This window comes from Macrobrachium rosenbergii, chromosome 13 (genome assembly GCF_040412425.1).
Source record: "Macrobrachium rosenbergii isolate ZJJX-2024 chromosome 13, ASM4041242v1, whole genome shotgun sequence".
Lineage (NCBI taxonomy): Eukaryota > Metazoa > Arthropoda > Malacostraca > Decapoda > Palaemonidae > Macrobrachium > Macrobrachium rosenbergii.
Window position 1 is genome coordinate 51,506,929 of NC_089753.1, and position 15,757 is coordinate 51,522,685.

The 15,757-nt window shown below is 39.8% G+C and overlaps 1 protein-coding gene across 10 annotated transcripts in view; it reads left to right on the forward strand.

The window, feature by feature from the left end:
* LOC136845304 (guanine nucleotide exchange factor for Rab-3A-like) overlaps positions 1-15,757 on the forward strand; it is a 292,347-nt gene that overhangs the window by 272,577 nt on the left and 4,013 nt on the right. For 3 of the 10 annotated variants that reach the window (XM_067115507.1, XM_067115502.1, XM_067115506.1), the window contains 6 exons: positions 3,040-3,235; positions 3,798-4,006; positions 6,508-6,722; positions 14,583-14,603; positions 15,328-15,430; positions 15,667-15,733. In XM_067115507.1, the coding sequence (XP_066971608.1) occupies positions 3,040-3,235; positions 3,798-4,006; positions 6,508-6,722; positions 14,583-14,603; positions 15,328-15,430; positions 15,667-15,733 (811 nt within the window). The remainder of the gene's footprint in view (positions 1-3,039; positions 3,236-3,797; positions 4,007-6,507; positions 6,723-14,582; positions 14,604-15,327; positions 15,431-15,666; positions 15,734-15,757) is intronic. The other 7 variants (XM_067115511.1, XM_067115505.1, XM_067115510.1 and 4 more) reach the window with 3 other exon arrangements.

Consider the following 15,757-nt stretch of genomic DNA (forward strand, 5'->3'; position numbering starts at 1 on the left):
ATATATATATATATATATATATATATATATATATATATATATATATATATATATATATAATATTAATGTGTGCTTATCTTTATGCAGTATACCTATAAACATGCATAATTGAATAAAAACAAGTTTTATGAATGCCTAAGTAATGAAAAAAAAGAAACAATCTGACACTTATGAAAAGAAAAAAAAATATATTTCCGAAACGCAAAAAAAAGAGAACTTCAAGACCATTGTACGAAAGTCAAAGGGAAACACTAGAATTTGTTTCATGAGCAACTCCATGGCCTTTGTAATTTGTTCTGTGCAATTATGAACACGTTCCTTATAATGATAATTGACTGAATTTTACCACTAAAGCGTTACAGCACACCAACAAATCCTTTTTCCTTTTTTACCAAGACATTGCCTCATTATCCAACCGGAAATTGAAGGCTAGGGAATATCATTGCATTTCCTGCCATGTGTATATCTCTTAAAGCAAAACCTTGAGGGTTAGCCTTCAAGACTTGGTTGCAGAGACTTTAATTTCTGGATAAAAACTTGCGTGTGTGCGTGTTCTGCTTTTTTGAAGGTATGCCAACTCAGGTACGAATGACTTGCATTGGGTGGAGAAATTGGTGGAGAAGAACAGTCAAAGAATTGGATCAGTAGGTCTTTTATTTGCTTTACCAGAAGCTGAAGGCCATCAGTTCCTCAGTTACAGTGTTATATTTTTACATGTGTGTGCGCAATCACAGACTTACACAGGCAGCATATGTTTGAAAGTCTCTTTGTTTTTATTTTGCTTTTACTCCCAGTCCAAATGGATACTGATGAGTACTCGAGATTCATAAGAAAATAGTTTTTTCTTGCGTTGAAATCTCTCCTGTGAAAACCGGCTTTGAGCTGGAAAGAAGCAGCAAGAAGACTGAAAGGAAACAAATAAGACTGAAGAAAAGCAGAAGGAAGACTGAAACAAAACAGAAAGACGAAAAAAACTGAAAAAACAAAAAACAAAAAACTGAAAAGAAAGAAAAGACTGAAAAAATAGAAGACTGCAAAAAAAAAAACCACCCTGACCTGAAAACATGGAAAGGAGAAAACTAAAATTATTTGAAAAAAGGGAACAGTCCCTGTGTCCCTGAGGAGCAAGTCCTCTAGTGACCCTGAATTATAGGAGGAGACGAAGGTTCTGCTGTTGCAGAAGATGTCGATATTAGCTCGTCTCGTGCCTTGAAGCTTTCAAGGACAGAGTCTTAGTCTTGCTGTGACGTCCTTCACCTTTTCAAAAAAGCGTAGGAGGCCTTGGGAAGAGTCGTTTTCTTCCAGGGGTGTGTGTAAAGGGTAGAGGGTGGGGGAAGGCTTAGACAGCAAAGAACATGTAAAGGTCACCCAGCTGGCTATGGTTTGGTTTGCATAGAAATGTCCAGTCAACCTGAAATGTCAGTGACCTCATTTTGATCAAATTGATTTCAGACGGCTGTTAGGTCGCTGACCTCGTTTTAGTTGCATTGTCACTTCTGAGAACTGGTGAGGTAATTTGCATATCACACAGATGAAAAAATTTTAAACAGTGCCATACTAGGGTATATTTGCATATTTTCTGGAGTGGTATTTTTCTGGAGTCTTAGGGACAATTTTGTACCTGCAATATTTTGAATTTTAATTACTTTTTCATGGCTTATAGTTATCTCAGTTTTCTGGTATATTTTTATGTATTTGTGCGTGCAGAGGTTTATTTGTAATATTAAAAATTAATCTACAGGGTACAGTATTGTAATGGGAAGTTCATCCATACATTCCAGTATGAAATCTCCACCAGAGAGAGAGAGAGAGAGAGAGAGAGAGAGAGAGAGCAAACTGTGAGGAAGAAACAGGTTGCAGTATCACTTAATGGGCATGGCCAACTGTATCCCCCGTTGAACGGGAAGATCCAATTTAAATGGTGCCGTCATGATTACCCTCCTCCCCCCCTCTCTCTGTGCAAGTCCTAGTATTCCTCTCACCCCCTCCCCACCCTTTGTGACGTCTTCCCATTACCTAACAACTTTCCTCTGATGTCACCCCTCTTCCTCCCCCCCCCCTCTCTCCCTCTATTCATCCCAATTCAGAAACATTATTGTGAATTTGTTTGATTGCAAGGACTTCGAATGACTTTGACTCTCATTTTAAGGTGTTTGCATATATCTTGAAAGTAATAATTAATAGTGGTACAGAATTTGGTTTACATTTGCTAGGTCTGTGGGTCACTCCTCATCTACCGTAGAAAGATTTTAGGAGAAAGTTATTCATGATAGACAGAAAGGAATGACACAAATAAAGAAAATGGAAAAGGATTGAAGAGGCTGAGTGAGTTATCATTTAACAAGTATCTTGTAACAAATAAATGGATCAGGATCAGATCTTCAAAGATAGCAATAAATTGTTGATAGTTAGTTTTTTCATTGGTAGAGCAATGAAAAAGTGACATGAAAAGTAACAGTCTTTAAGTGAATGGATTATTGACACAAATTTCGGGAGGTTTAACTTATACCAAGGTCTAAAGAATACTTAAGTATTTTTCAGACTTAGAGGTATTCATTAACATCATTGAGATAAGATACTGAACCAAAATATTACAACCCACGTTAATTTGAAGAGTATTTTTGACAGATACCTAATGCCAAACCAAGATGCTTTTACTTACCATCCTGGAAATAGTCTTACTCCATGGTAGGGTCATTAGCAAAAGTTTTTTTTTTTTATCCAAAGCATTAAGTGATAAGGTCTTGTTTGATGTCTTTTCTTTACTTTCAAGGAGCTTAAAAGCCTTCAGTATAATATTTTTTAGTTTTGTTTAGTATCTCTACGTAAAAAAATACAGCTTTTTTTAAAGCCAGGATTTGAGGGAGTAAAATATAAACATACCTTTATTTACTTTATTCATTACTTGCTACAATTCATTGATGTTACTTTAATTGTTTGGTAGCAGGTTGCTTTTTAAAATGACAATTTTATGCACAATAATTTGACCATTATTAAGTGATGATCACCTAGTAGTAACTCATGTTTTTTGCTATGTAGGAGGCGCATAGTATGGTCCACAATGCCAACCAGCGAGCAGCCAGTGCCGAGAGGTCCCTCAGGGAGGCCATGATGCAGGTGGAAGTTCTACAGGCAGAAGTCACTGCCCTGAAGGCGTTGGTTATTACATCCACACCTGCATCCCCAAATCCTCACCTTCACCCCCAGCTCATAACGAAAAGCGTCACTGAGACAGGTATGAAATTTTAATAGTAGGTCCTCAGCTTACGGCGGGGGATCTGTTCCCGTGCCGCGCTGTAAGTTGATTTATGCCATAAGTCAGTGTTTCGCTGTTATCGGCACTTTAACAGCGCTTATGGCACTGTAATTTGATGTTTGGTGCTGTAATTTGATGTTGCATCAAGTTACAGTGCCATAACTTGATGCAACATCAAGTTACGGCGCTGAAAAGGTGTCGTAAGATCAAATCAGCCATAAGTCAGTGACGCACAGCTTATTACTGTGCAATGCCAACTCTATGAGATCTGTGTTCACAAACAACAAAACATTGCAAATATTCTCTTCTTACAGTAGCATTGGGTATATGTTTTGTCAGTCATATTCCAGTATTTCTTACTTCTTCCTAATGAATACCATATTCTTTGGAAGCTTAAGTCAATGGCCCCTGTGGGCTTGTTCCATATGAATAGTTCATTTTCTGAACAATAATAATAATAATAATAGTAGAATTCTTAATTTTAGTTTCATACATTATACTGTACTGATGGTTTATGAAAATTTTCCTCCAACATCCGCAGGGAAAAAGATATTCCAGCGAGGTCACCGCAAATCCCCTTCAGACTTCGACCTGAAATATGGTCGGGACACCACTCCTCCCAGCTCGCCCTTGAAAGAGAGTCGAATAAACGATGCAGCAGCACATTCCCAGTTCTCTCTGGACCCAGAGTGTTGGGAGGTCAGTCTCTGGAGGAATTTGGTCAGCTGTCCATATACAACTTGGAATAAGGTTTTCATTAGAGTTATTGTTGTCCTCCTTTATGCTTGTCGCAGTTTACCAGCAGCAACGGCATGGGAAGGAATGTGGTGCACCACCTATAGCATTCTGTTTTACTATCTGTGCGTATCGCTATTCTCGGTTATTTTTGGCACACAGTAGAGTGATGGTTGTTTCGTTAATTGTTATTTTGGGTGATTATTTATACCTTCATTCTTTCTTTTCTTTTTTTTATGGGAGGGGAAATGTAAGAGGTTCAAGTGTTTCTGCAGGTTTGCAGACAGAGGCTTATTATTTTTAGAGGCTTCATAGTTTAGTTGTTATCTTTAATAAAAATAACCAAATGTAGTTATATTTATTAACAATAACTTTTGTCAGCTGATGTAAAAATCACCCATTTTGTAGCTTCATTGGTCACTATGTGACCGTATTAAATATACCATTCTCTCCATTAAATCTGAGGGAATTCTTTCTTTATTGTTCTCGAACTTATACTAAAGAAGGTGTAAGGACTCTAGACATTTTCTGGAAAGTACAATGTAGTTACAGTGTTCTTATATATTCGTTGGTTCCATTCTTTTAAATTGCAGTATAACTAGATAAGTTTTTGCCATATTTTATATTTTAAGAAATAAGGGAGCACAGAACATTTTTAAGAATTCTATTTAAAGTGTTCATTCACAATCATACTTACAAAAGCAGGGAAGTACAGTCGACCCCTGGTATTCACGGGGGACGTGTACCACAACCTCCTGCAGATAGCTAAAATCTATGAATACTTGACATCCCTCTGAAAATGCTTGTAACTACCTAATAGTTTTATCATAAAAAATGTATTTAGTCACGAAAATGACATGAAAATACAGTACTGTGATTAGTGAATATTTCTTCATTAAAAATACCACAAATAGGCGAATTTTCCCCGAATAATGTGTATATATATGTTCCACAGAAAATTCCGCAAATAGGTGAAGCTGCAAATCCGGAACTGTGAATAGGCGGGGGTCCACTGTATGTTATGCTACATAATAGTTACTAACAAGTGATTATTTGTAGTGGGCCAAGTGAAATATGAAAAGTAGTTGTCATTCTGGCTTGTCTTTCCAGTATGATCTTATCACAAATTTATGAATATGTGGACTGTCTTCTGTGTTCTTAAATGGTATTCAGCATCTCCCCAGGGTATGAGGTTATGCCATAAACTTTTCTTCTAGAATATATTTTCTTCATACGGTAGAGGTATTTCTAGAAAGAGGCTCAATAGCTGATCATTTCTAAGGGTAGTATTAGGTTTTCTGAAAAGTGTTTTTCCAAACACTTTGGTCTGCAGTTCACCTTTCTGTCTAACTTATCTTGTGGGGTTGCATTTGATACTGGAATGCTACTCAAAACAAAAGGTTTTTTTATTTTATGATTATGGTTTTTACAAGATACCATTATGTACTTTGCAGTAAACAATTACAACATGGATGATGTTTTCAGGTGATACAGTAGTGATTGGGGAGAGCAAAGAGAAATTGCCAATCTGAAAGTGTATAAAAGAGGAGAGTCTTAAAAATATATGTGATCTATGTGATCATGAGCAAGGGTACAAGCATAATGGAAGAATGAAAGTAGTTGATTTGTATAGGTAACAGTACTTGGGAGGGAATTAAATGTAAGAGACGATGGTAGGGGAGACAAGCAAGTCCCAGAATAGGTGAAACATAGGAAGTAGTAGGAGTGTATCTGGAAGCCAAAATTGGTGTGTACTGTATGAAGGGGTTGTTTAGCCAAGTGAATTGTGGATGTTGAATGTAAATGAAAGAGCAAGGCTGAAGCTCTTATAGTAATATACATTGTTTGTGGAGAGCGTGTGGTATAAGAAGGATTGAAAGGGAAACAGTGAGATATGTATAGGAAAATATGGTAAAGCTGTTTTGAGATGCATTGCTCATGTTGTCAGAATGACTGTTATCAAGTTGATGAAAAGAATATGCAGTTCACTGGTGATGGGAGAAAGGTGGAGGGAAGGCCTAGAAAATGCTACTTGAAGGCTGTGGAGGAGGAATTGTACATGGTCTACATATTTAGAAAGCAAATTTGCTTGCAAGATAAGAGGCGAGTGGTATAATGGGCTGAGGTTCAACATGCTATATGTGCTTTTTATGAAGGTGTATTAAGCAACTAATCTTATGTTTTCTGCACAAGGGATTCATATATAATTCAGCAGCGAAGTATGATTGTGTCTTGAGACAGACAAAAGATTACTGTATGTTTGTCCCCATACTTATGGTGCTTTTATACACATATTGTATATGAATGTATCTGGATATGTAATTATGTCACCAAGAGTTTTTAGTGAAATACAAAGATTTTTAGTCACCATTTTCATTTTAACATGGTACTGTAGCTTGTTTCATTTGAAGAAATTGCCATGAATAGAACATGAATTTCAAATACTATATTGATGACAATAGCAAATACATTACACTTGACTAATCTAAAGTGTTCATGGTTTTTCCTGGCAACAGGTCGACCCTGTGGTTCACAAGGAGTTCATCATGTGGAAGCAAAACCCTACGCTGGACAGAAGTGATCCCTTTATGCAACGAGTATATGAAGAAGACATAGACCTCTGTCTCGCCTTTCCTAACTCCACATTAGCTCATAAGGTTCAAAAAGCCATAGAGGATAATGCAGTTTTTATCGAGGAAGTGAATCCTCGACAAAAGAGCAGTTGTCCCAAGTGAGTGTGAAGAATTTGTTGGTTTTCCTTTATTACCTGTGACTACTAATATACTAATTAACTGTGGACCAAGATAATGAATATAGAGAGAGAAGATGGAAGGATATTTGTCTTTACAATATTGGAGCTTTAATGAAAGGGGTTTAGATTTTATATTTGTAGAGTATCCTTCTTGGATGCCATAAAGGATATAATATATTCATTACATATGGGACAGGAGATAGCATGGTTTTTTTATTTTGGTAACAAGGTACTCTACTCTGATGGCTTCTTTTCCATAGAGCTGATATTCATTTCTACAGGCTAATGCATAGTGTGATTTAGTTCTTTGCATTTACATTGCATTCCACATACTGGGTGTCAGTATGTAATGTATATTTGTTTTTAGAGATCTAATACATTAAAGTAGCATATGATGTGGAAGTTTATGTATGGCGGTTCTTTTTGGAAAATACTCTTACTTCTGAATGAGACCAAAGTGGAGCACAGGGCGGGTTTACCTAGGAGCTTACAAAGATAATGTTTTTTGCTTATTCCAAAGCCACTAAGCAAATAAGTAAATTGAGTATTATAGATAACAGAATTAGGTATAAAATTTTATAAAATATAATTTGGTTTTCAAAAGCCATTTTTGTTTGCAAGGGTGAAAAGTTTTGAGATCTTGATGTAGTTCATGTAATAAGAATCTGGAAACTAATGATTATAAGAACAAGTACAGTCCAGTAAAGGTCAGTTTCTGAATTTTTTTTTATTTGAAAATACTTACCTGAATTTACTTTAAATAGTAAAAAGTACACACTTAACACCTGAAAATATGTCAGAGCACAGGCCTTACTTTAATAATTATTACAGGATGTCCATTACTCCATATATGTTGAAGGTTTATAAATAAACCTATATGCTTAAGCCTAATCCTAGAATAACATACATATGAATAATTAATTCTAGTCAGTAACAGTTTAAAAATTACAGTTTTATATAAGTAACTTATCAAGTAATTACATTGCTATTAGTTCCTACTTTTCGCAGCAGCTTAAGTTTTAAAAATTTCACGGTAGCACTCATATTGTTTTGGTGTAGTTAACAGGCCCTGCCCACTTTCGGGGAAGAATAGGTACAACCGGCTCAGGTATTCAGTTCATTCCTGCCGCTCGCCGACTGAACATTGGTCGCTGGGTAGCTTTTGTTTTGATGTTTTCACTGCTTGTTTACAGACATCGCCGAATTTGGTGAAGTACATTGTAGCTTTTGGTAGTGCTAATCAACTCTTTTCCTTAATTGTGACTGGATATGTCAGACTCGAGTCCTCATAGTATTAGGTATTACAGCAAGGGCTGCAAGACGAAACTGACATCTCCTAAGTGTGACATTCTTACTATCTGCATCTTGTAAAGGACAAAATTGTTCTCCTGACATTAACTGTGATGAGTGTAAGGAGTGGGATCAGGGGAAGTGGAAGACTTTAAATTCTCATTTAGTGAGACTTCAAAGACAGAGAGAGAAGGCGGCTGCTAAAGCCAAGGTTAGGTTGCAGCATTTTCCAGAGGTGTCTGTCCTTTAGACTCCTATGACACTCTTTTCATCTATTCCAAGTCCTCCATCTCTACCTGGAACTCCTTTACCTGGCTCCCTATCTTCTGAGCCCAGTGCCTTAGCCAGCCTTGAAGCCTGAGTAGATAAGAAGTCTAGCGTTATTGGGTACTTCTGTTAAAATCTTGATGAATCAGTTGAGTGCAAAAAGTGTTAGTGCATGTGTTGTGTCAATGGAGGAGGTGGCTACTCGTCCCACCGATGCTCCTAGACCTAGGTCCTTGTCAAACTCCCCTAAACCTGGGAGGAGGCCAACTGAACGTCCAAGGGAGGTTGGTGGAGTTTGCTCCCTCAGTCAAGCTTGTTGCCAGTCCCAGGTATTGACAGACAGCCACTGGAAAGGCGTCTTACGGATCTCCTAAACTCGGTCCCTGTCAGACTCCCCTAAACCTGGGAGGGGGCATACTGTTGGTCCATAGCAGTCCGTAGGGGTTTTTGCCTCCGGATAGTTACTCCTCAATTGATCCTGCTGCCTGCAGTTTTCGATGGACAGCCATTGAAAAAAAGCTTACAAGTGTGTGTGCAGGCCGTATCAGGAAGGGACTCTGATTCCGACGTGGGCAGGAGGCACAGTCATACCGTTGTAAAAGTCAGCAGCTCCCAAACGCAATCCTCTGCTTACATGTAAGCGTTCAGAGATCTAGGAAAGATTTCTGAACCTTCTTGCAACTTCTGGGACCAGGAAGACGTCCCGATGTCTCCCAAGTTGCTTGTACTGCAACCCTCGTTTAAGAAGAGCGGCAATTGGCCAGTATCAACCGAGCGCCCAGTGGGGATGCGTTCAGCGTCGGCCGAGCACCCAGTGGGGGGGGGGCAGTATTATGGCTGATTGCACGTATGGTGCCAGGCGTTCGGCTAGCATCAAACGGCCAGTTGGTGATACTGCTGTACGTTACGAATGTTTGATACCAGTCAAATGCCCAGTGATGTATGTTGATGCAATGGATTTGATAGCAGTCAAATGCCCAGTGATATATGTTGATGCAATGGATTATGAGTGCCCGAGTGAAGGTAAGCGTGCTTTCTGAGCCAAACTCTCCAACCACCGTTTGGCGTCCGATCGTCCTATGTGGGCGATCGCTCGTCTGGCTGCAGGTGATCGGCTGGCATCAAGCGGCCAAGTGGTGGTACTACAGTATGTTTCGAATGTTCGGTAGCAGTCGAATGCCCAGTGGATTTTGAACACCTGAGTGGAGGTGAACGTGCTGTCTGAGCCGAGTGCTCCGACCATCATTTGGCACCAGATCGTTATACATCTCCTGTGAAGTCTCGATGGACTTAGTTGCCACACTCACCGCCTCGTTTGGCATCACATCCTGACAAGCGTTTAACATCTCATACCACTACAGTACTGCTGATCATCCAACGCAACCAGTTTTGACTAGTGTCAGCGTTCCAGTGGTGCAAGACTCCTCTCTGGAACCGATTCGTTGTCTCGATAACATCTTGAGCCTTTTAAAGAAGCCTTCGACTATAGTGCAAGAACAAAAGGACTTAGCTTCTTCTTTGATCTCGTCCTTCTGCCAAGATAGGCTTTTTGTCAGTGGAGTTGGATCATTTAATGGGAGCTTTGACAAAGAAAATTGAAGATTGCACAGCCCTACCGGACAATTTTACTGCAGACTGGCTAGGAGTCCTGTGCGGACAAGGCGGTTCGTGATGGATCGAAAGAATTGGCTACTTTCTTTGCCTTAGGCGTATTGAAGAAGAGGGAGCTGGGGTGTTCGTTTGTCACTAGACGAGTCATTCCTTCTCGGAAATTGTCTATGCTCTTCGCCCTGTTGGACCAAGATACAGTAACCTGTTTCCCAGGACTACTTTGGAGTGTGAAGCTTTGGAGCTTCAGAAGAGTACCCAGAACTTGCTAACACAGTCCACTAAACGCCCAAAGCAGCCAATTCAGACACCTGTGGCACCTGTTAGTGTAAGGGTGGCCTCTCCTTGGCAACTGTGGTACCTTTTCATGGCGGCAGAGCAAGGTATCAGTCCCAGCCACATACCAAACCCTGTGCAATGTGCACGGTCATCAAGTCAAATACCAGACCCTCTTCTAGCAAGTGAGGATCCGGTCCTCCATGTGCCGGTGGGAGCAAGACTCGCCATTTTTGGAGGAAATGGGAAGTCAAGAGTGCTGAACCATGGGTGATAGAAGTTTTGAGAGAGGGGTACCCTATCCCTTTCAACGCAAAGCCCCCATTGGTGTTGGCGCCCGTCAACTTGACAGCCTACTCCATAGGCTCACAGTTCTTCATTGGAGGGGTGGGTAGAGCTCTTGGCTAGCACGCTGTTGGCCCAGCGTTTGACTCTCTAACCAGCCAATGAAGAATTAGAGGAATTTATTTCTGGTGATAGAAATTCATTTCACGTCATAATGTGGTTCGGATTCCACAATAAGCTGTAGGTCCCATTGCTAGGTAACCAGTTGGTTCTTAGCCACGTAAAATAAATCTAATCCTTCGGGCCAGCCCTAGGAGAGTTGTTAATCAGCTCAGTGGTTTGGTTAAACTAAGATATACTTAACTTTTCCACAGAGGTTTTTGGCCCTGTCAAAGGAGTTTACCTCTCTGCTCAAAAAAAGGGGTCATAGAAAGTTGTGAGATGTGAACTGGAAGGGGTTTTACAACCGCATCTTCATCGTACCCAAGTCATTGGGAGGGTGGAGACCTGTCCTGGACTTAAGTGCTCTGAATTTTTCATAAAGACCATGAAATTCAGGATGGAAGCCAATCAGTCAGTGCTGTCCTCCATTCATCAAGGGGAAGGGGATTGCATGGTTACAATAAACATGAAGGACTCATACTTTCACGTTCCAGTCCACCCAGAATCCAGAAAATACTTGAGATTAATGTTCCAGGGCAGGATCTACCAGTTTTGAGCCTTCTGTTTCGGTCTTTCAACAGCCCCACAGGTCTTCACCAGGGTTCTCACCCCAGTAGCAAAGTGGCTACATTTGATGGGCATCAATATATGGGCTGTATCTCGATGACTGACTACTATGCTCCCCAGTCGAGAAAACCGTTGCACGGAGAACTTACAGAAGACTATCTCCCTTGTCCAGGATCTGGGCTTTCTGATCATCTTTTCCAAGTCACAACTAGTTCCGACTCAGTCGATCGATGATTTAGAGATGATGATCAACTCTCAGAGTTTTAGGGCCTTTCCATCACAGAGAAGAATTCTTTCCTGCCTGCAGACGATTCAGAAATTTCTCGTTCTTCCTTCCTGCTCAGCCAAAGAGTGAATGAGCCTCTTGGGCACTCTTTCATCCATAGAAAAGTTCATGCCGTTAGGGAGACTGTACTCAAGACCCCTGCAGTTCTTCCTAAAGGCCATCTGGCGCAGGAAGACGTCCCTGGACTCATTTGTCTTCTCCATTACTCCCAAATTCAAGAAGGACCTTTGGGGGTGGCTGGGAGAAGAAAGATTCCTGGTAAGAGAAGTCTTTATTCCCTCTGAACCCAAGCCTAACCTTGTTCTCAGACGTTTCAGACCTGGGATGGGGATCTCATTTACAGGACTTGGAAGTTGCAGGGATGTGGTTGCAAGAAGAAAGATTGTTCCACATCAGTGTAAAGGAGCTGAAAGCGATACACATGGCTTTTCAAAATTTTGCTTCAGAGACACACAACAAGATAATTGCAGTCCACTCGGACATGATGGCGCTGGCCTGCATAAGGAACCAAGGAGGCACACACACTTTCTCTCTTCGCCAGGTGGCCAGAGGTCTTCTGATTTGGGCCCAAAACAACCGTACTCGGATTGTCACCCGCTTCATTCAGGGCAAGATGAATGTTCTTGTGGACATTATAGAATCATTGTCTTCCCATGTATTGCTCGTCAGTTCCGGACCCTGGCTTGGCAACAGACACAATGCTCCAGGAATGGTCTGACCTGAACATGTATGCCTTCTTGCCATTCAGTATGGTGAGGGAAGTCATCAACAAGTTTTAATCTCACAGCAACTCATTGATGAAGCTAGTGGCCTGTTTTGGCCGCAGAGGGAATGGTTCTCAGACCTTCTAAGCCTCTTACTGGACTTCCCAAGACTTCTTCCACAGCGTCGAAGTCTTCTCAAACAACCTCATTTCCTCCGCTATCATCAAGGTTTGTCCACTCTTGCTCTAACAGGCTTTAGACTGTCAGGAAGCTTGTCAGAGTGAAAGGATTTTCAAAGGCAGCTGCGAAGGCTATTGCCAACTGTAGACAATAATCTTCATCCAATGTCTACCAGACTAAGTGGTCAGTTTTTTCATGGCTGTGTCGGAGACACAGTATCTCGTCTTCTGAGACCACTTTAGCTCAAATAGCCTTTTTTTTTTATTCTCCCTTAAGTCTTCTCAGGGCTAGTGACTTCGACTATTAAAGGCTATAGAGCCATGCTCAATTCTGTCTTTAGGCACAGAGGTTTGGATCTTGCAACAAGTCAAGATCTTGTGACTTGATTAAATCTTTCGATACTTAAGGGAACACAGACTGCCTTCTATTCCTTGGAACCTAGACGTCATGCTTCGTTGGCTCTCAGGGCCTTTCTTCGAGCCTCTTCATACATCTTCCTTGAGAGACTTAACGAGGAAGACTCTCTTTTTGGTTGTTCTAGCAACAACCAGAAGAGTTAGTGGATTACAGGCCTTGGACAAGCAGGTTGGCTTTTCACAAGGTGATGCAGTCTGCATGTTTACCTTTGGGTTTCATGTGAAGAACGAAACTCCAGCCAATCCTTGGCCCCGTTCGTTCTCTATCAAGAACCTTACAGATATCCTGGGACCTACAGACCAAGAGAGAATTCTCTGTCTGGTCAGAGCCTAGAAATGTTATGGAGAGGACTAAGAGCATCGGAAGCCCCTCTCATAACCTCTGGTGTTCCATAAAGGACATATTTCGTTTTATGCCCAAGAAAGCGTTTTCCTTCTTTCTTAGAGAAGTGATCTCTGAACCCCACAGGGGATTTCAGAAAGAGGCCTACCTTTATTGAAAGTTAAAGCCCTCGAAGTCTGGGCAGTTGCCACTTCACTGGCTTTTAAACACAATCTGTCACTGTCAGACTATTCTTCAATCTACGTACTGAATGTGCAGATCTGTGTTTGCCACTTATTATTTGTGTGATGTAGAAACCACTTATGAAAACTGCAGTACATTAAGATCATTATCTGTGGCTGGCTTGTTACTCGGGGAAGAAGGGTAGGAGCATGTCTCCTATTTCTCTCCTCGCCTTGAATTTAGGTGATTGAGTTATGGGAGCTGGGGGGGGTGTTACTACGTACCCAGAGTACCACCAGCCTTCTAATGGATGGGTTTGATGTTTTACGTAAGGCGTAGGCAACAATATATTTGGTAAAATTTTTCTTGTTCTGCGCCCAGGGCAAGGGCATACCCTTTTGTATAAGGCTTTGGCAACCATCTGAGTACTCCTTGGCAGCAAAGCACCCACTAAGTAGAGGCGATTCTCAGCTTTACTGCTGCGCCACTACAGGTTGATGATGAGCACCAACCAGAGGCAGTGCCTGTCTGCTGTAGCTCTCTCAGCAGGTGAGGTTACAACAAGCATTGTCAAATGCTGGCTACCTATATATTTCAAATTCATCTCCATTACTGAGTGTTTTTGAATAGTTAGTGTCCATGTATCCCACCTCCTTTCTCTGTGGGATTCAGCAATGTAATTACTTGTTAAGTTACTTATATAAAAATGACATTTTTATAATAAAATAAAGTTTTATATATACTTTCCAAGTAATTACATGATCAAAGCCCTCCCACCTCCCCTCTAATGGACATTAAGCATGAATAAATTGAATACCTGAGCTGGTTGTACCTATTCTTCGCTGAAAGTGGGCGGGGTCTGTTACCTACACCAAAACAATATGAGCACTACCACGAAATTTTTAAAGCTTAAGCTGCCGCGAAAAGTAGAACTAATAGCAATGTAATTACTTGGTAAGTATATATATAAAACTTTATATTATTGTAAAAATGTCATTTTTACACTGTTTCATAGTGTCTGCAGATATAAGTTAGGGGTTCATATATTTATGATTTGGAATTCTTTTGTCTTGGCCAGGTGTGTGAGTAAAGAAACTTATTTTTTCCACATTTGTGCAGTATTAATTAAATTTATTTTTGCAATTGATGAACTGTTACTACTTACAGTACTCAAAGTATTTTATGTGCTTGGAGAGTAAAGTATTAAGGAAAAATTGATACCTTTTAGTTTATAGATCATTACTGTCCTTCATATCAGAGAATTATATTGAGATCCTTGATCTCTTTTTTCAGAGTTGATCCCGATGAAACCAGGTTAATATTAAGCCTTATCTTGTATTTTAGCTTCTTAACCATTGCATTCCCTTTGAATCCTGCTGACCTGAATGTTGTATGACTGATGGAATGTACTATTGACCCTTGCCCTACATTTTGTGTGATCATTTTCTTTTTAAACTGATATGACAGTTTTTTGTTGTTTAAAAACATAAATCCACTGAACGAACGTTATCTGTACATCCCCTTACATAAATTTTACTGTGCATCGTAGCCTGCCATATTTGTACCCTTTATAAGCTGGTCAGTTCATACTGTATTACTACTACTACTACTATTACCACTACTTTCTCCAGTTATTTTGGACTTCTTTGCATGCAATTTGCATTTGTGAGAAGTGCTATGATACATTAAAGCAATTGCATAATGATACTGTAATTAGCATTTAAACATTTTGCTTGTGTACCTATTATAGTATTTCGTTGGAAGTTGGTGTAGGATACTAGTGCAGTAAATATGAAAACATTACTTAGAAGTACTTGGTTTATTTGTAAGAACATTTTGAGAGACTACATTTCAGGTATACTGTACTTAGACACATAATGCACATTTTCCAGTGCAAATATAGTTTCATCTTGTAGGATATTCGTATTTTCATATTGTGATGAATAATAATACCAAGTAATGCACTTTGAAAGCAATATATATAAAGCAGAATTGTATATTTTATTTGTATTTTAATGACGTCTTAACTTTGGTACAGGAAATGTGTGCTTTTAGATGTTCCTCGCTTCTGCAAATACCGGTTTCGGCTTGGCGAATCAGATGACAACTGGTACTACATATCTCAGTTAGCCCGTAATAGGGTAAGAGGAGTCATTTTCAAGTTCGATACCATACTAGTTGCTTTCTTTTAATTATAAAACATGTACGAATACAAATCGCTTGTAAGAGACAAATCCCTTAAAGAAATTTTGACAATCTTCAACAATTTCAGTTAATCCAATAATAAAATTTTTGTATTTGTTTTTTAAAAAGTTGCAGTTTTTAGACTAGATACAATGTGTCTTCCTTTACCTCATCAGAGTCTTTCTGTTTTCAGATTATAGCTATTTGCGACTTCCTCAACTACTTACGATATATTAAACTTGGTCTAGTCAAAAGTTCAAGTAAGTAAACATTTCGTCATATTC